The sequence below is a fragment of the Fundulus heteroclitus genome, chromosome 1 (genome assembly GCF_011125445.2).
Source record: "Fundulus heteroclitus isolate FHET01 chromosome 1, MU-UCD_Fhet_4.1, whole genome shotgun sequence".
Taxonomy (NCBI): domain Eukaryota; kingdom Metazoa; phylum Chordata; class Actinopteri; order Cyprinodontiformes; family Fundulidae; genus Fundulus; species Fundulus heteroclitus.
This window is the reverse complement of record NC_046361.1, coordinates 15,613,835-15,632,319: the sequence shown is the minus strand read 5'-3', so window position 1 is coordinate 15,632,319 and position 18,485 is coordinate 15,613,835. Positions and strand designations below refer to the sequence as shown.

The following is an 18,485-nucleotide window of genomic DNA, read 5'->3' as shown; positions in this document are numbered from 1 at the left end:
AGGGCAGATGCTTTTGGTTAATCGATGCCTTAGAAATATCTTTAAATCTGCCAGACTTGACTGCATATTCTAAAAGTCAGCAAGTAAAGTTCGATTTTGTTCAGTTTAGTGCCAATTATCACACATCATCTCAAAGCAATTTAAAAAGTCAATTCTGACTCGAATCATACGGACAGATTGATTCAAAGATTTTTTTATCTAAAGCAAATTGCATTGAGTCATTGTCTTGCAGCATTTGCTACTCCTAAATGAGCATGTAGCATGTAGCAACAGTGGACAATCGCTTGCACTGTGTTATTGACTTTACAGCAATCCCTCATACTGAGCATGCATGTAGTGACAGTGGAGAGGAAATCTCCCTTTTTAACAGTGAACGGTCTTCTGCCACGACTGACTCTGCTTTGTCTTCTCAAACCCCCAGACACAAAAACAACACAAAAGCACTGATCAGGAGTACTTTCCAAAGAAAAAGAAAAGTAAAAAGTCAATGGCAGCACTAGCTCATTTAGTGGCTTCCTCTAGGAGAGAAACACAGCTAAACAGATCTGAGCCAGTTTCAAGTCTATAGGATGAAAAATATCGCAGAGTTAGTTGCAGTTAAAGCTCAGCCAATGGCTGCAGTGTGTCTGAGACAGAGAAACAGGGTTAAATGCTGAAAGACCGGGCCAAGCCATCATCTATAGAAGGAAAACATGAACTTTTTGGCAGCAACACCTCAGGTGATGAACCCCACCGCCCCCCTCCAGAGGGGGATCAGCTATGTTTCATATAGCTAATACGAAAAGAAAAAAACGCATAAAATTAAAAGTTGAAATAACCGCAAATAATACAAAATTAGATAGTTTATAAAGAATGTAGCAGAATTAGGGAAATAGATCTTCATGTCCTCCAGCATTCTATAACCCTACAGCAGCATAACTATAGAGATAACTCAGGGTAACATGAGCCACTCTAACTATAAGCTTTGTCAAAAAGGAAAGTTTTAGGATTAGTCTTAAAAGTAGACGGGGTGTCTGCCTCACGGACCAAAACTGGGAGTTGGTTCCACAGGAGAGGAGCCTGATAGCTAAAGGATCTGCCTCCCATTCTACTTTTAGAGACTCTAGGAACCACCAGCAGACCTGCAGTCTGAGAGCAAAGTGCTCTGTTAGGAACATACGGGGTAATTAAATCTCCGATGGAGCTTGATTATTAAGTTTTATATTTGATAATGATAATTTTTAATTATATTCTTCATTTATCCAATGAAGAAAAGCTAAAAGAGGAGAAATATTATGTCATTAATTTTCATTAGAATTTGGCTGCAGTATTTTGGATCAGCTGAAGGCCTTTTGACTGCATTTTAAGAATTTCCTGATACTATAAAACTGCAATAGTCCAGCCTTGAAGTAACAACTGCGTGGACTACTTTTTCAGCATCACTCCTAAAGAAAATAGCATGAATGTAGGAAAATTCCACTTGTGGTAAAAATAGCACAGATGTTAAAAGATCATAAGCTTTAGGTGTTGTCTAATTACCAGAATTCAGCTCGACTGGCCCTGACGGGTGAATTTCAATATTTCAGTTTTTTTGTGTATCTCTGAAAGCCCTAACCATGTTGTACTGAAAGCAAAACTAGTGAGAAAGTTGTTACAGAGAAAACCGAATCAATGGAATTCACTATCAATGAGGTGTTTAAAAAAGGGAAATTCAAAAGAGGCCCTTACAGAAAATATTCAATGGGAAAATACAATTTCTATGACAACTTTAATGTTACCTTGTATTGTGTTGTGTTGTGTTGTGTTGTGGGGCAGTCTGGATTTCGAAATGATCGCAGCTTTTTAGAAATATCAGTGATACAGTATGGATATACATTCTTCTGGGAATACGCATGGGCACTGGTGTTTTTAGCAACGCTAACCAATCTAAGCTTTAGAATAAAACTGTACTTATGTTTCTGTTATAAAATATTCATAAAACCCTGTTTCACAGCGACGTCTCTCTCACATATGCAGCACAACATTTTTTCTGATGCTTATATAACTTATTAATGATCACTTCAGGAAGTATAGAAGAACATATTTTAAATGCTGCTTTCATTAATTACTATACTATAGTTATTAAAGAGAAGTCTAATGCAGCTTTAATCAGCATCGGCGGGTCAATGGTAGAATACTGGTGATTGGAAATTTATCACATAACTTCTGCTTTTAAGATAATAATAATAACCTGTTTTAAACAGAGTATTACAATACCTGTAAACCCAGCCCTCACTCGTTAAAAGATGCTGAATAGAAAAAGCAAATACAGCCTTGTGTTCCATCTGAACAGCTTATAAATGTGTTTAAAAAACAGAAGATATCTTTTAATGTCTAAGTATAGTCGAAACGTTCTTTGTCTCGCTTGAATGAGCTTAACAAGCTTAACTTTGTACGTTTTTATATAAATTAAAATTGTATAGGGCTTATGGGATAAAATAAGTCGCTTTTGTTTATGTATTTTTATAAAAAAAATTAACAAGTTATGGTATATACATTGGTGGCAGTACATTAATCTCAGAAAACTTATTTGCATAGGTGTAGCTTATTTCTGTACGAACAGAAAACAAATATTTACGTAATGTTTTCTTCTTAGAGTCTTAAAACAAAAGTACAGACTACTCATCATTGTCTCCCAAATTCCTAATTCACCATTGAGCTTAAACATCAGAATAACCAAATAAAAAAAAGTTACATTGAAGGTATGATTTTTTTTTTTAGGCAAGTGAGATTAAGTCTTCATTGTTGCAAAAAAAGAGCAGCTTATTTACTCTTACCTACGCTGACAAGCTGTTGATGGTGACCAAAACATGGAGGCTGTGAATGAAGCATGTCAAGATGACACTTTTTCTTAAATTGAAGACCAAATTGTGGAGCTGCACAGGTCTTCTGCAGCTTCTGCTGCAACTAATTATGAATGTTATACAAGACATCCAATACAATTTAGAGGGAACAGTGAAAAGTCCTGTACTTATCAGGAAGAAGCAGCCTATATTCCATATTTCCGTAAAATTTCTGCTTTAAGTGAGAATATCAAAAGAAGTAATGAAATTATTTTGGGAATGTTTCTGTGTTCACAGAGCCTCTCTGGAGTCTCTGGAAGACCACAGAGACCTGAAGGCTGACCTGCTTTTGCTGTGGTTACTTTTTCAGGGTTCCTACTGGGCGATAGACACCAACCCTAAAGAGGACTCAGTGCCCAGCAGGCCGAAGAAGAGGCCGCGTTCAGGAGAACGGGTAAGATTTTACCGACCTTCTGAAAAATTCTGGTTTTGACACTAGAGTCTGGTCTTAGACACATCCTTATACTAATAATAATAATAAGAAGAATAAGAATAAAATAAATAAATAATAATATTGACAGTGATTCTTTAAATCAGAATTAGGGAAATAATACATTAGAAAAATAACTTTGTTGCTGTGTGGAATATTTACGGGGACACCATTTAAAACACTTGGTGAGGGCACATGAGGACAAGAAAACGACAAAAAAAAAATGCTGAGATGCTGCAGAGATATTCCAACAGATTTATGTTTCATTAATTTTTAAATGTCATGCAACAACAATAGCAGAGATGTTAGTGTTTGGCTAACATTGACCCTTTGACAATGGCAAATATAAAAAAAAAAAAAAATACAATTTGCTTATGGAAAAACCTTGCTGGCTTCGGGTTTGGCTCATTGAAACTGAGCCAAATCACAGTCCTAATTAAACAATGCTGTGCACATATATATACTCACCGATGTTCACCAGAGGCTCCTGGGTTGGCTTCTTCAGCATCTCACAGGAGAAAGCAGGAGGAAGATACAGGAAAGATGAGAGCATGCAGACGCAGGAATGAAGATTGGTTTTGAAGCTTTGACTGACAGCAGCGGAGGCTATAAATATATGCAACCCTGCATCAGCTCGGCAGAATGCAGCCGGCGTTCAGTCATTAACTACGCAGATCTGAATACAAACGCAGTGTAGGGGTATCTCCGCCATGAGTTGTAGGTCTCGTACAAACCCCCCCCTTCGCAATCCTCTGTTGTTTTGGAGCCGTGTGCAGCAAACTGTGCATGAAGTTCCCATTTCTTCTGCACTTTGTCAGCCTACTCATGACTAATTTTATTTTATTTGAAAAAAAAAGCGTTGCGAAAAAACTTCCAGTTTCAACATTTAGCACGGCAGAAAGACGGGATGTCTCTCTAATCACATGCACATCGTAGTGCAACCTTCCAGTTCAAATGATTAATGCCCACGGAGTAGTAGAAGAATTAGCATATAGCGGTTTCGTAAGTTTTCTTTTGTGTTTAACACATAATTAATAAATTACCGTCAACGCTGAGCAATTGAAGACTTAAAAGCCAATTTGACCCATACCTGTGACAGCCATCTACAAGGCAGAACACTCTTGGTGTGTTTCTTGGCTGGGCGTCCATACCTGCCAAGTAATACTGCAATAGACCTTATGAATAAATTAAAATATCAGGGTAAACATACTTAGCACAAAATTCAGTATTGGAAATTTTTTTAAAAGTAACTTTCTTAGTCAAAATGTTGCATATTACCCGCTTTTTTTGTCAATAAGTGTGGATATCTGGCGAGTATTGAGTGGTGCTGACGTTCGGAAAGCTCGACGTCGCACTGTGTAGCCATTTCTTAGCCTCCAACTATTCCCCTTGCATATGATTTACATCCAAACATCTAGTTCACAGGAGCTCTAGCTCTAGAAGCAGGTACTTCTATGTTTTTATTCGTCTGATTACAGTGAGATTTTTCTGACTTTGTGTTGTGACGTTGAGGAAACCTGCGGTTGTTCATCACAGTCGCCTCTCTACCTATTATCCGGCATCTCTGTCACTGTTTGTTGCAACATAATCATTATCTCCCCGTTTTCCTGCCACTCTCCTCTCTACCTCCTTGTCCATATTGCCGCCTTACCCTCCCCTCCCCCTCCCCCTCCCCCCTTCGCGGGGGGAAAGCTCAGGCAGGCGTGGAGCGGCAAAGTGCACAATCACTGTTGCTCACTTAGGGAAGACTGGGGATGGAGAGAAAGGCTCGCCTGAAAAGAGGCAGAGGGAAGTGCGAAAGGAAGGATGCCGAAACAAAGAGAAACAGACGTCAAGGTAGACAGAATGTTGAGGAAAAAGTCGGCCGGGCGAGGAGGGGGGGAAAAATGTAAAGGGGAGCTGGAGGAGGGAGTACTCCAGGCTTGTGTTCCAGTTAATTACCAGAGAAGGCCCTGGGGCTGTCGTTAGACATATTTTCTTCACCAACAGTTTTTTTTTTTATTACCAACATTAATTAATTCAGAGCCTTGTCATCTTGTCTTACATGGATGGGCCCTTCGACCCCTTTTCTTATGCCTCACTTGCACCGCTGGCAGACACACTGCGGGCTGTCACATGGGCTAATGAGAGAATGGGAGGTTTTTAAGCGCCGAGATTTAGGGCGGTATTACTGTCTCGGAGGGAAAGAAAAGGTGGACTAAATATGTCTTCGTGTTTTTATTGGGGGGGGGTGTTTAGCTGCACCTGGGGCGCACGGTTGTAAAGTTGAAGTTGGCAGGGAAGCCGCACGTCGGTTTCATAAATTCATTGTGCTGTTAGTCGTGTAGCTGCGGCGAGGATAATCACGGCCCTTTCATTTTGTGTATACCTCTCCGTCTGCCTGTCTGTCACCGCTCAATTATCTACCTATTCTTTCTGTCTTCCCGCTTTCTTCCACAAGCCCTTTTTCTTTCCCCCTCGTCTCCTCTTTGTTGCCGTTCTTTTTTTTTTTTTTTTCTGAGAGCTTCCATCGGGGGAACCGGCAACTCATTTGTCTGGGAGTTTATCATAAATTAAAGATTGCATTGTTACCAACCAATCCTCTTACTGTAAGTAGTTTGGGAAGTCAGCCAATCTGTGTTGAACCTTAAAAGAAGTCAAACAAGGAGGGGGAAAAAAAAAACCCACATTTTCAAGTAAATTTTTTTTTTTTTGTCGGGCATCAGTGTTGTTCCTGATCAATGTTTGAGTAGCTCATCGTATCTCATGGAGCTAACCCCTGCTTTGGGAGGACAGCAGCAAATGAAACGCTGCAGAACACGTTTGAAATGGGTGAATAATTCATGAGGATGGTTTGATTCATCTTACCAAGTGCAAGTGATGTGTCCACTTCTCAGCCTGCCTAAGTGTCCGGCAATTTATACGAAGCGCGCTCCGACTTGTTTGCGCAATTCGGAGCCCGGGGCGTTGGGGTGAATCAGGGGAGGCTCGTAAAAGAATCATGAACTTGAAGCAGACAGAAATTTCTTCATAACCTTTGTCACATTTAATTTTCCATCTCATTGCCAGAATCCTCTGGGTATCCCCAATCAGTACGAGCCAGATTTGAAATTCCTGTGAATCTAAATGAACAGAAAAGGCTCCCAGGAATTCAGGAAGTGCTACGTTTTGGGCTGTACTCGGCTGGATTTGTTGCCACAGGAAATTATTCTGGCTCACTTATTAGCAAATAATGGTTATAATTGGCACTAAATGCGTATTGCTTATATGCATCATTTATGCAGGTGTATAGTGCCTCACAATAGTAGTCATGCCCTAATGACTGCAATTGAGGTTTGATTTGATAAACCAACTTAAAGTGTTCCATAATCGTGGAGTAAAGCGTACGGTTTTAAAATTTGTTACATATGAATTCTGCAAAGTGGGCCATGCATTTGTTTTTAGCCACCCCTTGATTTGATAGCATTTAGTAAAATCCAGTGTAACTACCTCCATCCATCCATCCATCCATCCATCCATCCATTCATCCATCCATCCATCCATCCATCCATCCATCCATCCATCCATCCATCCATCCATCCATCCATCCATCCATCCATCCATCCATCTTCTTCCGCTTATCCGGGGTCGTGTCGCGGGGGTAGCAGCTTCAGTAGGGAGGCCCAGACGTCCCTCTCCCCGTCCACTTGGGCCAGCTCCTCAGGAGGAATCCCAAGGCGTTCCCAGGCCAGCCGGGAGACATAGTCCCTCCAGCGTGTCCTGGGTCTTCCCCTGGGCCTCCTCCCGGTGGGACGTGCCCGGATCACCTCACCAGGGAGGCGTCCAGGAGGCATCCTGACCAGATGCCCGAGCCACCTCAACTGGCTCCTCTGGACGTGGAGGAGCAGCGGCTCTACTCTGAGTCCTCCCCGGATGACTGAGCTCCTCACCCTATCTCTAAGGGAGAGCCCAGACACACTACGGAGAAAACTCATTTCAGCCGCTTGTATCCGGGATCTCGTTCTTTCGGTCACGACCCAAAGCTCGTGACCATAGATGAGGGTAGGAACGTAGATCGACTGGTAAATCGAGAGCTTCGCCTTTTGGCTCAGCTCTCTCTTCACCACAACGGATCGGTACAGCGTCCGCTTCACAGCAGACGCTGTACCGATTCGTCTATCAATCTCCCGATCCATCTTTCCCTCATTCGTGAACAAAACCCAGAGATACTTAAGCTCCTCTGCTAGGGGCAGGATATCCTCCCTGACCCGGAGAACTACCTAACTACCTCTAGATGTTGCCTAATTGCTGGAGTCCACCTGTGTTTAATATAATCTCAGTATAAATCCTGCTGCTTTATTAAGGGCTCAGAGAATTTTTAGAGAACTTTAGTGAATAAACAGCAACTTGAAGACCAAGGAAAAAAGCACACAGGTCAGAGATATGGTTGTTGAATCAGTGTTGGGTTATAAGACAGCCTCGGACACAGATGCACCAAAGAGGCTCTTGGTAACTGGAGGAGCTGCAAAGATCCAGAGCTCAGGTAGGAGAATCTGTTGATGGTACATCCAGTAGTTTCGCTCTCGACAAATTACATTCTGCCTAATGTTTGTTGAAGAAGGTGTTCTGGTCCGACAAGAATGAATTTGAACTATTTGGCCTACATGCAAAATGCTGTATGGCAGAATGTTCACTTCGTCTTTGCACTACACACACTATCGCAAATGAGACCCATGATGGTGGCACAATTAGGCTGTGGGGTAGAGGTCTTTCAGCAGAGACAGGGAAGATGGACAGAGATGCAGGGAGCTAAAATATCGTATATCAAGAATCAAGAATCTTTATTGTCATCTTTTGTTACAATGGTGCATAAATGGCTGATTTTGGCAATCCCCAATTTAGTATAATTGAGATATAGAGCTTATATGTCTTGGCCGTTTGCTTGATAGAAAAAATGTTGTCATTGCTCATTTTACAAAACAGGAACGTCAGTGGTCCAGTTGTATAAAAACTGGTAGTCGACATTTTTTAATTGATCAAAATAACGACACATCTACTCCCACTGATTTTATTCAGGGCGTTTTTAAATATGCAGGAAGTGTCGGGTCGGTCCGAGCAAAGCTGTTGGAGGCGGAGTGGAGGGGGGGGTCGGGGTGTTCCAGCGTGTGCTGTGTCGGCATCAGGAGCTGTGAAGAGCAGCTGAAGCAGCTCCACAGACGGCGGGGATTAGGCTGCTCTCCGAACGGACAGTGCAGTGAACGGATTACTCGCAGCCCATGAGGGCCTTTTGTATTTCTCCGAGTGAGGAATGTCTTGTGTAGCGTGAGACTCGACAGCTCCGCCTATTAAGTTTGTTGTGGGAGAACAGCAAAATGTGCTAAAATACAAACCACATTTAACAAGTCACCATTTAAGGGTACGCTAGACCAGGGGTTCCCAAAGTGGAGCCCCTGGTCTTGGAGGTCGCGAGATGATTTGATGCTGATGTGCTAAACAAACAAACAAAGATTTTTGTAAATCTTTGTTTGTGAAACCTGTATCCAAGTATAACTTTACAAGAAGCTCAACATTCCTCATTTTAACGCAGGAGGAAGGCTGCAATTTGTTGTAAGAGTTCTTAAAACAAATACTACTTTATCCATAATTTTAAGTGTATTTTCAAAATATTATTACTTTATTGTTATAATCTCCCTCTCAAAAGAGAGAGAGAAAAAATCCCACCCGCCAGAAGGGGGTCACTGGTCTGTGGGGTTGCAGGCTGAAAAGTCTGGGAACCTCTGCACTAGACCTTGATCCCTCCAACCCCCCAAGATCTCCCAAGAGATCTCAGGCTTAAAGATCATCTATATGAGTATTACCTGTTGGTTGTAAAGAGCTGTAAAAACATCGGCACCACGGAGGGAAAAGCAACATCATCTTTACTGTTTAGTTTTCTTCATATTTGACCAGTTTCACTGGTTGTGTACCAATTCTCCGATTTAAACTGCTGTATTGAGTTTTTTTGCTGGAGCTATGGTTTATATTTATGTCTAGGACTTGTGTTTTGCCACAGACAGAAGGCAATTACAGCAGGACAAAGTCCAACAAATAAACTGACTTAGTTGTGTTAGAAGATTCATAGATAATTAGAAACTTTGGGCTGTTGTACCCTAAAGGTTTGGTGCAGGGTTTTTAGGAGAATCTGTTCTGCAGAAATGTGTTTTTTAATTGCATAGTACTTCATTAATCCTGAAAGAGAAGATGTTTACTAAGTTAAATTGTTAGCTAATTTTGAGGTGTCTGGAAAGTTCTTGAGGTATTGTTTTCCTCAATAATAAAAAAAAAGAAATTAGAAATTACATGCATACTTTAAAAAGGTGACCGGTGACTGGTGCAATTAGCAACTTGACGTGTAAAATCTGATCTGATCTTCTGTCTCTGTGCTCTTTTTCCCTTTTTTTTTTGCAGGCATCAACTCCTTACAGTCTGGAGTCAGAGTCCCTGAGAATGGACTGCATCATGTCAGGAGGCGCATCCCCAACTCTGGCCATCAGTGCAGGAAATAACAAGGTGGGACATAGGCCCAACTTTAAGAGACACATTGGTTTTGTTGTTGCAAGACAACCGGTTATGAACTGTTATGAAAAAAAAAAATCAAGGTTATAAAAATACACAGTATTGTACTATATTTCTTATCTGAATGTCTTTTCTCAGAGAAGGCAGGTACTGTGCATTGCCCTGTGCTGAAATTCTGTTTAGTAGTAAATAAGAAAATATAATATTTAGTAATGGCTGAAACAATCTTTTATACGGTGGGACAAGCAACAAAAACAGCTCACATGTGTTCCAGGACCTATTCTCTCAGAAAAGTACATTACCTACATCAAAAAAACATTGTAGAACTTGGCAGAGTGAGAAAAATAGACCCTGATGTCCTCCAGTAGCCTAAGCATATAACAGCATAACTTTAGAGATAGCTCAGGGTAACATAAGCCACTCTAACTATAAGCTTTGTCAAAAAGGAAAGTTTTAAGATTAGTCTTAAAAGTAGACAGGGTGTCTGCCTCACGGACCAAAACTGGGAGTTGGTTCCACAGGAGAGGAGCCTGATAGCTAAAGTATCTGCCTCCCATTCTACTTTTAGAGACTCTAGGAACCACCAGCAGACCTGCAGTCTGAGAGCGAAGTGCTCTGTTAGGAACATACGGGGTAATCAGAGCTCTGATATATCATGGAGCTTGATTATTAAGGGCTTTATACGTTAGAAGGAGAATTTTAAATTATATTCTTTATTTAACAGGAAGCAAATGAAGGGAAGCTAAAACAGGAGAAATATGATCCCTCTTGTTGATTTTCATCAGCATTTTGGATCAGCTCAAGATTTTGAACTGCATTTTGTGGACTTCCTGATAGTAAAGAATTACAACAGTCCAGCCTTGAAGTAACAAATGCATGGACTAGTTTTTTAGCATCACTCCTGGACAGAATGTTTCTTATATTGGCGATATTCTGGCGGTGAAAAAAACGAAACCCTGGAAACCTGTTTAATATGGGATTTAAATTACATGTCCTGGTCAAAAATAACACCAAGATGTTTTACTTTATTAACAGAGGCCATTTTAATGCGATCCAGATTAAGTGATTGATTAAGAAGTTTATTTTTTGAGGACTCTGGTCCAAAGATTACAACTTCTGTCTTGTCAGAATTTAGAAGCAGAAAATTTAAAGTCATCCAGTTTTTGATTTCTTCAAGACATGTCTGTAGTCAAAGTAATTGATTGGATTCATCAGGATTTATGGATTAATATAGCTGAGTGTCAGCTTCCCCCACTCCAACCCCCACAAAAAAATGGTCCTGTTTTTTATGCGATGTATGTAAATATATCGATTTTTGTTCAGAGTAATAAAATAGCACCCAAAACATGCTGCCTTGCTTTGAGAGAGTTATTTCACATTGTAGTAGTATTAAAAATAAATATCAATACTTATTTTCCAATTCACTCTAAACCAGTTCTCAGTTTATCAGCCGTTTAACAAACGAACGAACAAGAATCACTCAATTAGCAGACATTTTTCACGTCGATTCTAACGGTTTCTGAACAGTTTTAAGCAGCAGGTGGACTGTGCCAACACAGAAACCGGTTTTACAGATTTATTTTGCAACATATACGTTAAACCTGTCAGCTTGCACTCGCTGTGTTACTCCAGGAAACGCTCAAACACATCTCTCCTAACACTTTTTTACATTCTGAAACAATGATTCAGAGCAGGGCGAGGAAGACCTTGACGATAATGATGCAGATGCCAACGTCAACTATATCCACCCACGTCCAGACAGGTGGCGTCCTGCAGGCGCAGCAGTGTGTCAGAGCCTTCCTGCTTGCACGTTTTCTCACTCATTTTCTGTTACACTCAAAAGAAATCATTGCTTTTCAAAACGCCTGTCTGTAAGCTGTCAGAAAAGCAGGAAAAAAAAAACAGAAAATGTTTTTCTTAATTAGATATTTGGTATGGCCGTTATTAACTTGCTCTCATATGCAGATCCTAGATATCCTCCAGACTGCAGTGTTTTTTTTACCTGCTGTGACAATGTCACAGAAAGGAGAATTAAGTCTTCTTTCACTGCAGATTTCTCCACACCCACTAAAAAACTGGAGAGGATTTCTCAGAAAATGCTTTTTTTTTTGCTGTTGTTGTTTATCTTTCTATTAGATGTTCCACAGGGTAGAGCCCCAGAGAGCTTTTACTGTTGTCTCACCCGAAGGCTATGTTTTCACATTTGTCTTTACAATTAAATGTAGCCTGGAGGTAATCCTGACGCTCTGCCTCACAAGTCCTGACAGTCAAATAAAACAAGGGAGACATGATTCAACATAATTCTGAGGCACCGCTTTTAAAAGCTTTGTGATGTATCAACACGAGACATCGCACGGCGCAGCTCCTGTCGCTACAGACGCTGTTCTCTGGGTCAGGTTTTTTTTTTTTTTTAAATGAAAACGACGGCTCTGCGGCGTGTTTGGGTCTGTTAATGCAGGGACGAGACTAATTCTTAAATTCCTTGTTTACTTTGACACAATGCCTTGCAAAAGTTTTCTCACCCCATTAACTTTTTCACTTCCAGTCACATGTCACAGCCACAAACTTCAATGAGCTGCTTCGGGATTTTATGGGATAAAGCAAACACAAAGACGATTGAGAGGCTGAAGGAAAATGAGGCGAGGGGGGGGTTTAGATTTTTGTTAAGAATCAAAACCTGAAAAGCGATGTGTGTTTTACACTGGATCGCCCCTGAGCCAATACTTTGTAGGCTGACCTTTTGCGTCGGATACATCTGCAAGTATTAGAGGTATGTCCCTGCCAGCTTCAAGTTTTGCACACTTTTGTTTGCTAAATAGCTCAAACTTAATCCGGTCTTCCTCAGGTTCCCTGTTGGGATTAGATCTGGCCTTTGACTGGGTCATCCCAATGCAACGGTACGGTGTGATTTAACCGCTATGTTGTAGCTCTGCCTGTATTTCTAGGGTCTGTGTACTATCGAATGGCCCAGTCTCAAGTCTTTAGCGGCCTCTAACAGGTTATCTTCCTTCCCCAAATGCTCTTTAGTTAGCTCCATCCACATTCCCATAAGCCTTAATCGACTTCCCTTTTTCCACTGAAGGAAAGCATTTACACAAGCATGATGCTGCTGCAACCTTGTTTCATAGCAGGGATGTTTTTATGAAAGTTATGTACACTGTTTTTTTTTTTCTATCATGTTTTGCCTGCCGTAGAATTTTGTTCACTTTTGTTCTCCTCTGACCAGATCACCTCACTCCAAATATTTGCCATGATCTGGATGACGTGTGGTCGATATCACATGGAACGTCTCATAACTTTATTCTAACCATGTCTTTCTTTTTCCCACTGATTTGTGGAGTGCATGACTAAAAAATGGTCATGGCAAAAGATTATCCCACCTGAGCTTTGGATCTCTGCTGCTCCTCCAAACTCATTGGCCTCTTAGCTGCTTATCTGATTAATGCTCTAAAATGTGACATTTTAGGCATGACTGGCTCTGAAGAAATTAAACCTCCATCTTCTTCTTTTGGCTTCAGCTGGTCATCTGTCTCCATCTAACACTATCTTCTGCATCTTCTGATGAGGATAAAATGAGCAAAACATTATGCATACAAGCTGTAGGAAAGACTACTTTTAATAGGCCCTTCATAATATATCAACACCAGAATGAAGCTGAATGGAATCGTTGTAGTTGTAGATGCCTTTAATGTCATTAGAGTCAGTTTTAAGTGCTTTAGTACAGCAGATTAAGTCAATATTCCGTAAGAATCTTTCACTTGATGGAATAAGCACCGAATTCGGTGCATATGAAGTATATTGCCTATTTTTTAAGAAAAGCATGTTACCCAACTGAAAATCCAAGATGGCCACCAGTTTTTAAGATGCTTGTTTCGTAAAATAGGGGGACATTTTTAAATGTATAAATAAAAACATGCTAATGGTAAAAAGGGAACTTTTTGACAATTACATTCCAAATCATTGCATGACTCAAAATCAGTACCATTTTTATCACAAATTTGGTGCTTGTACCATCAAGTGAAAGATTCTTAAGGAACATTGGCTGGATCTGCCTCGCTAGGTGTTCATAATGCGAGCTGAAAGCCCTGCCAACTGGGAGTGGCACAAATATAGTGAGGTCTGGCAAGTCTTTTGGGCAAACTTATCATCAATCGCCCAGAGTTGTCAGCAGTTGACAAAATATGGCAACAAGACCGACTGCAGAGGGCGATGCAAATGCTATTGCTTCAGCCTCAAGTAAACACAGTTGTGTGCATGCATATGTGAGGTCTAAATGATTGACTAATGCACAATGCAAATCAAAGTTAAATAATTTTCTGCTATGCTATATTCTTTTTTTTTGCAAAATGTAGACAGGAAGTTGACATCATCATAACGACTGGGAAAAGTGTAATCATGTGTCTAATATACCAGCCAACTGCGGATCAGTAGTACCACATCTTGCAACTCATCTTCTGTTGAAATGCAACACGCACAGTACTGCACTGTACATGTCTCTATACTGGACAGTTATCTGTTTAAAAAAAAAGCATTGCTAAGGGAGTGTTTTGTCATGTAATTCCTGCCATATCATCTCAGTTTTCAATGATTACAATTTTGTAAATGCAGAATTAGATTTTTTTTTTATACTGAAAAAAAACGTACATTTTAATGTATAGGTCTTCAAAATCCCATTTTTATATCAACATCTGGATCCAACACAATTAAAAAGCACGACAAATGGTCGCCATCTTGAAACATTGCGGCCATTTTGTTTTTGGATGTGGGTAACGTGCTTTCCTGAGAGAATAGGTCCTGGAGCACAAAGTACAAATTGATGTGTTTATGAATCTGGTTCAATTGGAGGGCCACATGTTGGTAAGTCGAGCCATACTCTCTGTTTTTAGATCAAATCTTTCAGCCGTGCCTCACACACTGCAAAAACAGACTCAACTAATTAACATTTTCTTGAAATTAATGTATTTGTCCTTGATTTGAGCAGGTAAATCAGACAATCTGCCAATGGAGTGAGATTTTTGCACTTAAAATTGGAAGAACTCATCTCAATCAAACTTATTTTAAGTGCATTATATCTGATTATCTTATTTTAAGGGTAAATTTACTCTTTCCATTGGCAGATAATCTTATTTACCTGCTCAAATCAAGGACAAATACTCTCATTTCAAGAAAATTTTACTTATTTTTAGTTCTGTTTTTGCAGTGCAAGATGTTGCAACTAGGTAGCTTCTGAAATTTGTTCCACTGTATTTTATTCATTGTAGTCAGAATGAAAGGGCGGGGAAGTAAATACAAACCATGTTACGTTTATTACTTTCCCCCTCGTCTGATGATAAATTGCCAAACCTAAATAAAGTGAAAGGAGTGAAGAAGATCAAACCCTGTTGTGTTTGTGTGCGTAGGTAGCGCTGTACAACCCTGAAGCAGAAGGCGGTGAGAGTCCTGGGAGTCTGGGTGGCAGCCTGAGCAACAGTCTTTCAGAGCAGAGTTTGGCGTCTGTCAGCCTTAACAGCGTGAACCCTGCTGTCAGCAGCGGCAGCAACGTGCACAGCTACACACCAGTAAGAGCCTGTCTTTGTTATGGCTGCGAGTGTTAGGGGTGTTGCAGGGGGGGGGGACGTCTGCCTGTCGCAGAGTGTGTCTTATTAAAAGGATGCCTTAGCTGGGCCAACACTTTCCTCTCACCTCTCGTCGAGTTTTTCATCATTGTCCTCTGGTGAATTTTAAGCGACCGGCTCTGAACCAGCTTCTCCCATGTGTTCTGATCCATGTCCCGATTCTGACATCATCTGGGTGATTCAGTGGGTGCTGAAGGTGTCTGCGGCACCTTTAGCAGCTGTGGAGGTGGGAACCGGCTAACGACGCGCGCACTGGATCTGCGGCTCAGTGCCGAAACTCTCACGTTGTGTATAACGTTCAGGTTTGAAGGCGAATCCATTTTCTGGACATACGAAGACAGTCTTTAATTTTCATTCGCTTTTAGCCACTGCAAAAATGGAACTAAAAGTAGGTAAAATTTTCTTGAAATTAGTGTATTTTTCCATGATTCGAGCAGCTAAATAAGTCTATTTGCCAATGGAATAAGAGTTCTGCACTTAAAATAAGAACATTTCATCTCCATCATCTTATTTCACGTGCTGGATATCTAATTATCTTATTTTAGGGGTAAAAATACTAATCCCATTGGCAAATAGTCTTATTTAGCTGCTCAAAACATATACTAAATATACTAATTTTAAGAAAACTTTACTTACTTTTAGTTCCCTTTTAGCAGTGTGGTGATTGCTTAAATAAACCGCTTTTAGAGGTTTTTAGAGGCCTTATAATTTAGACATGCTAAGTTAAAGAGTGAGTAGGTAATTTAAGTTAATTTAAGTTGAAAAAATGAAAAATGAACACGTATCATTCCGTCCTTTCAGCAGCAATGCATTGTCTTGTTGAATGCAGCCATCATAGGCACTTATTATTTACCCTGTAAATTGAGTTTTTGTTTTGCAGCAGACTACCAGTGGTGTTCGTGCAGCCTCGCCGCACCCCTCAGGGCTGAACACAACAAAATAAATTTTGAATCTGTGAGAAATAACAGGATGCTTTGAAGGAGGCTCGCTCCTGTCATGCAAAAGTAAAACAGCAGGTGGTTAAAAAAAAAAAGTTTACCTGTGTCGTCTCTGATGCATTTAAATGGTGCCTGACCCCTCTAGATTTGACCCATTTTGAAAACACGGGCAACAGAAAAAGAAGCAGACATTCTGCAAGCAAAGAAAGATGTGTTTTATGGCTTTTTTTTCCTTCTCAATACCGAAACCTTTCAGACATCTTGGGGGGGGCAACTATGGCTCAGTGGGAGGAGTAGTCATCTTGGAGTCTGAAAAGTTCCTGCTTCCTCCTGTCACATGTCGAAGTGCCCCTGGGCAAAGCACCTAAGCCCAAATTGCCTACCGATCTGCATATCGGCGTATGAATGTGTGTGCGCTAGTGGGTGCGATTGGGTGAAAGTAGTGCCAGTGTAAAGCGCTTTGACTGTTCAGTATGACCAGAAAGGTGCTTTATAAATTCAGTCCATTTACCATTTCAGTCTATTTACATCCAATAGATGATGTCTCTGACCAAAAAGCTCTATAACCTTCTAAAACAATCTGACATTTATTTTAATTCAACACTGTGAACAGCAGTGTGGGGTCATACTACCACAAATCAAGTGTTTCAATAAAGCTCACTTGACGTTTAAGCTATTTTTATATATTGTATATCAATTTAAAAAAAGCAGATATATTATGGTAATGGCTTATGATAGATACCAGTTGAATCAAGTCTTAAAAACTGTCAGATTGGTTTAAAGTGCACTAAAATTGTTTATTTTTCCTCTGTGTGGGTTAATAACACTACATTACTGATCAGGTTCGCCTACACCATTACTCTCTTTAGCTATCGATACCAAAGCTGGCCTGCTAAAAACTTACAAGATAATGTTTAAATGGAGAGGATAGGATATCTTGCAGAATACCACAAAGAAACTACTATATGTGTAAATATACCATTGATGTACGGCGACTTAAAGCTGCACCGTGTAAGTTTTGACCCAAGAAGTTAATAATATTCATTTGAGATGCAGTATATTAAATTTTTTTTTAGGTCAATATACTGCGCTTGGCACATATCGATGTGTCCTGTGGGCTGCCCTTCTCAAAAACTCACCCATGTAACTGTAGAGGATCGGATTCATTCAGCAACAGAATGGTTACGCCAGTCTGAGCTCAGAGTACCGTAACAACAAAACAGATATGACACCTGATCAGACTTAGTTTTGGCTCTCTGATGTAGGATTTAATCTAGAGGGGGTGAATGTGGCCTTGGCTTTATAAGTGACTTGACTTCTCAACCTTCTGATCCAGATGGGTCTGCTATCAGAATCCAAAACATAGAGGGAAACTTTAATTTTACGACTGCGCACTGTTGCCAGTGGCCTTCACGGGCACTAAACCTAGAAGTTATAGGTACAACGCCCCCTAGTGGCTAAAAGCTACTCGGTGCTGCTATGAAGGGAAAAATAAACCCCAAACAAAACAGGAATGTTTTGTTTGGGGTTTATTTTTTTCAGATTTTTCCAAGCTCTAGAAATTGTGTACACCAATTTCAGTTAATCAATTTATACGGATTATACAACATTTGAAATGTTATTTAGCCATAAGAACATAATGAGGAAGTGCGACAGGACGTATATCACTGAGGTTTGAGTTTGAGGTTAAAACTGGCAATTTTCAGTAAATCGGGGGATGGTCGATTTTTACATTGCTTTTCATCTTTTTTGTAAATGAAGGTTAAAATATTTGCATTTAAATTTGTGCTAAAAAAATAGTTATTATTCATTATTTAAATGTTAAGGTATAGTGCTTACTGCCATCTTTAACTCTCTAGGATGTCATAATTTTGTTCTCCAGACGTAAACAAAGAAATGCTCACATAAGGATATTTTTTAGTTATATATATATATATATATATATATATATATATATATATATATATATATATATATATATATATATATATATATATACAATAATTTTTTCCCCCAGAATGCCAGTATGAAGTTCAGTTCTCACAGTGCATAACACAAATCATCACATGATTTACAACTTCAGGGTCCTATGCAGTTGTTGGCAATTTTGAGTAATATTTTGTGACTT

General features: G+C 40.1%; 1 protein-coding gene across 2 annotated transcripts in view; it reads left to right on the top strand.

The window, feature by feature from the left end:
• The window catches only part of LOC105918478 (forkhead box protein J3), an 84,600-nt gene that overhangs the window by 47,755 nt on the left and 18,360 nt on the right, over positions 1–18,485 (top strand). The window contains exons 4-6 of one of the 2 annotated variants that reach the window (XM_036136221.1): positions 3,172–3,255; positions 9,697–9,798; positions 15,204–15,362. In XM_036136221.1, coding sequence (XP_035992114.1) covers positions 3,172–3,255; positions 9,697–9,798; positions 15,204–15,362 — 345 coding nt within the window. The remainder of the gene's footprint in view (positions 1–3,171; positions 3,256–9,696; positions 9,799–15,203; positions 15,363–18,485) is intronic. The other variant, XM_036136224.1, reaches the window with a different exon arrangement.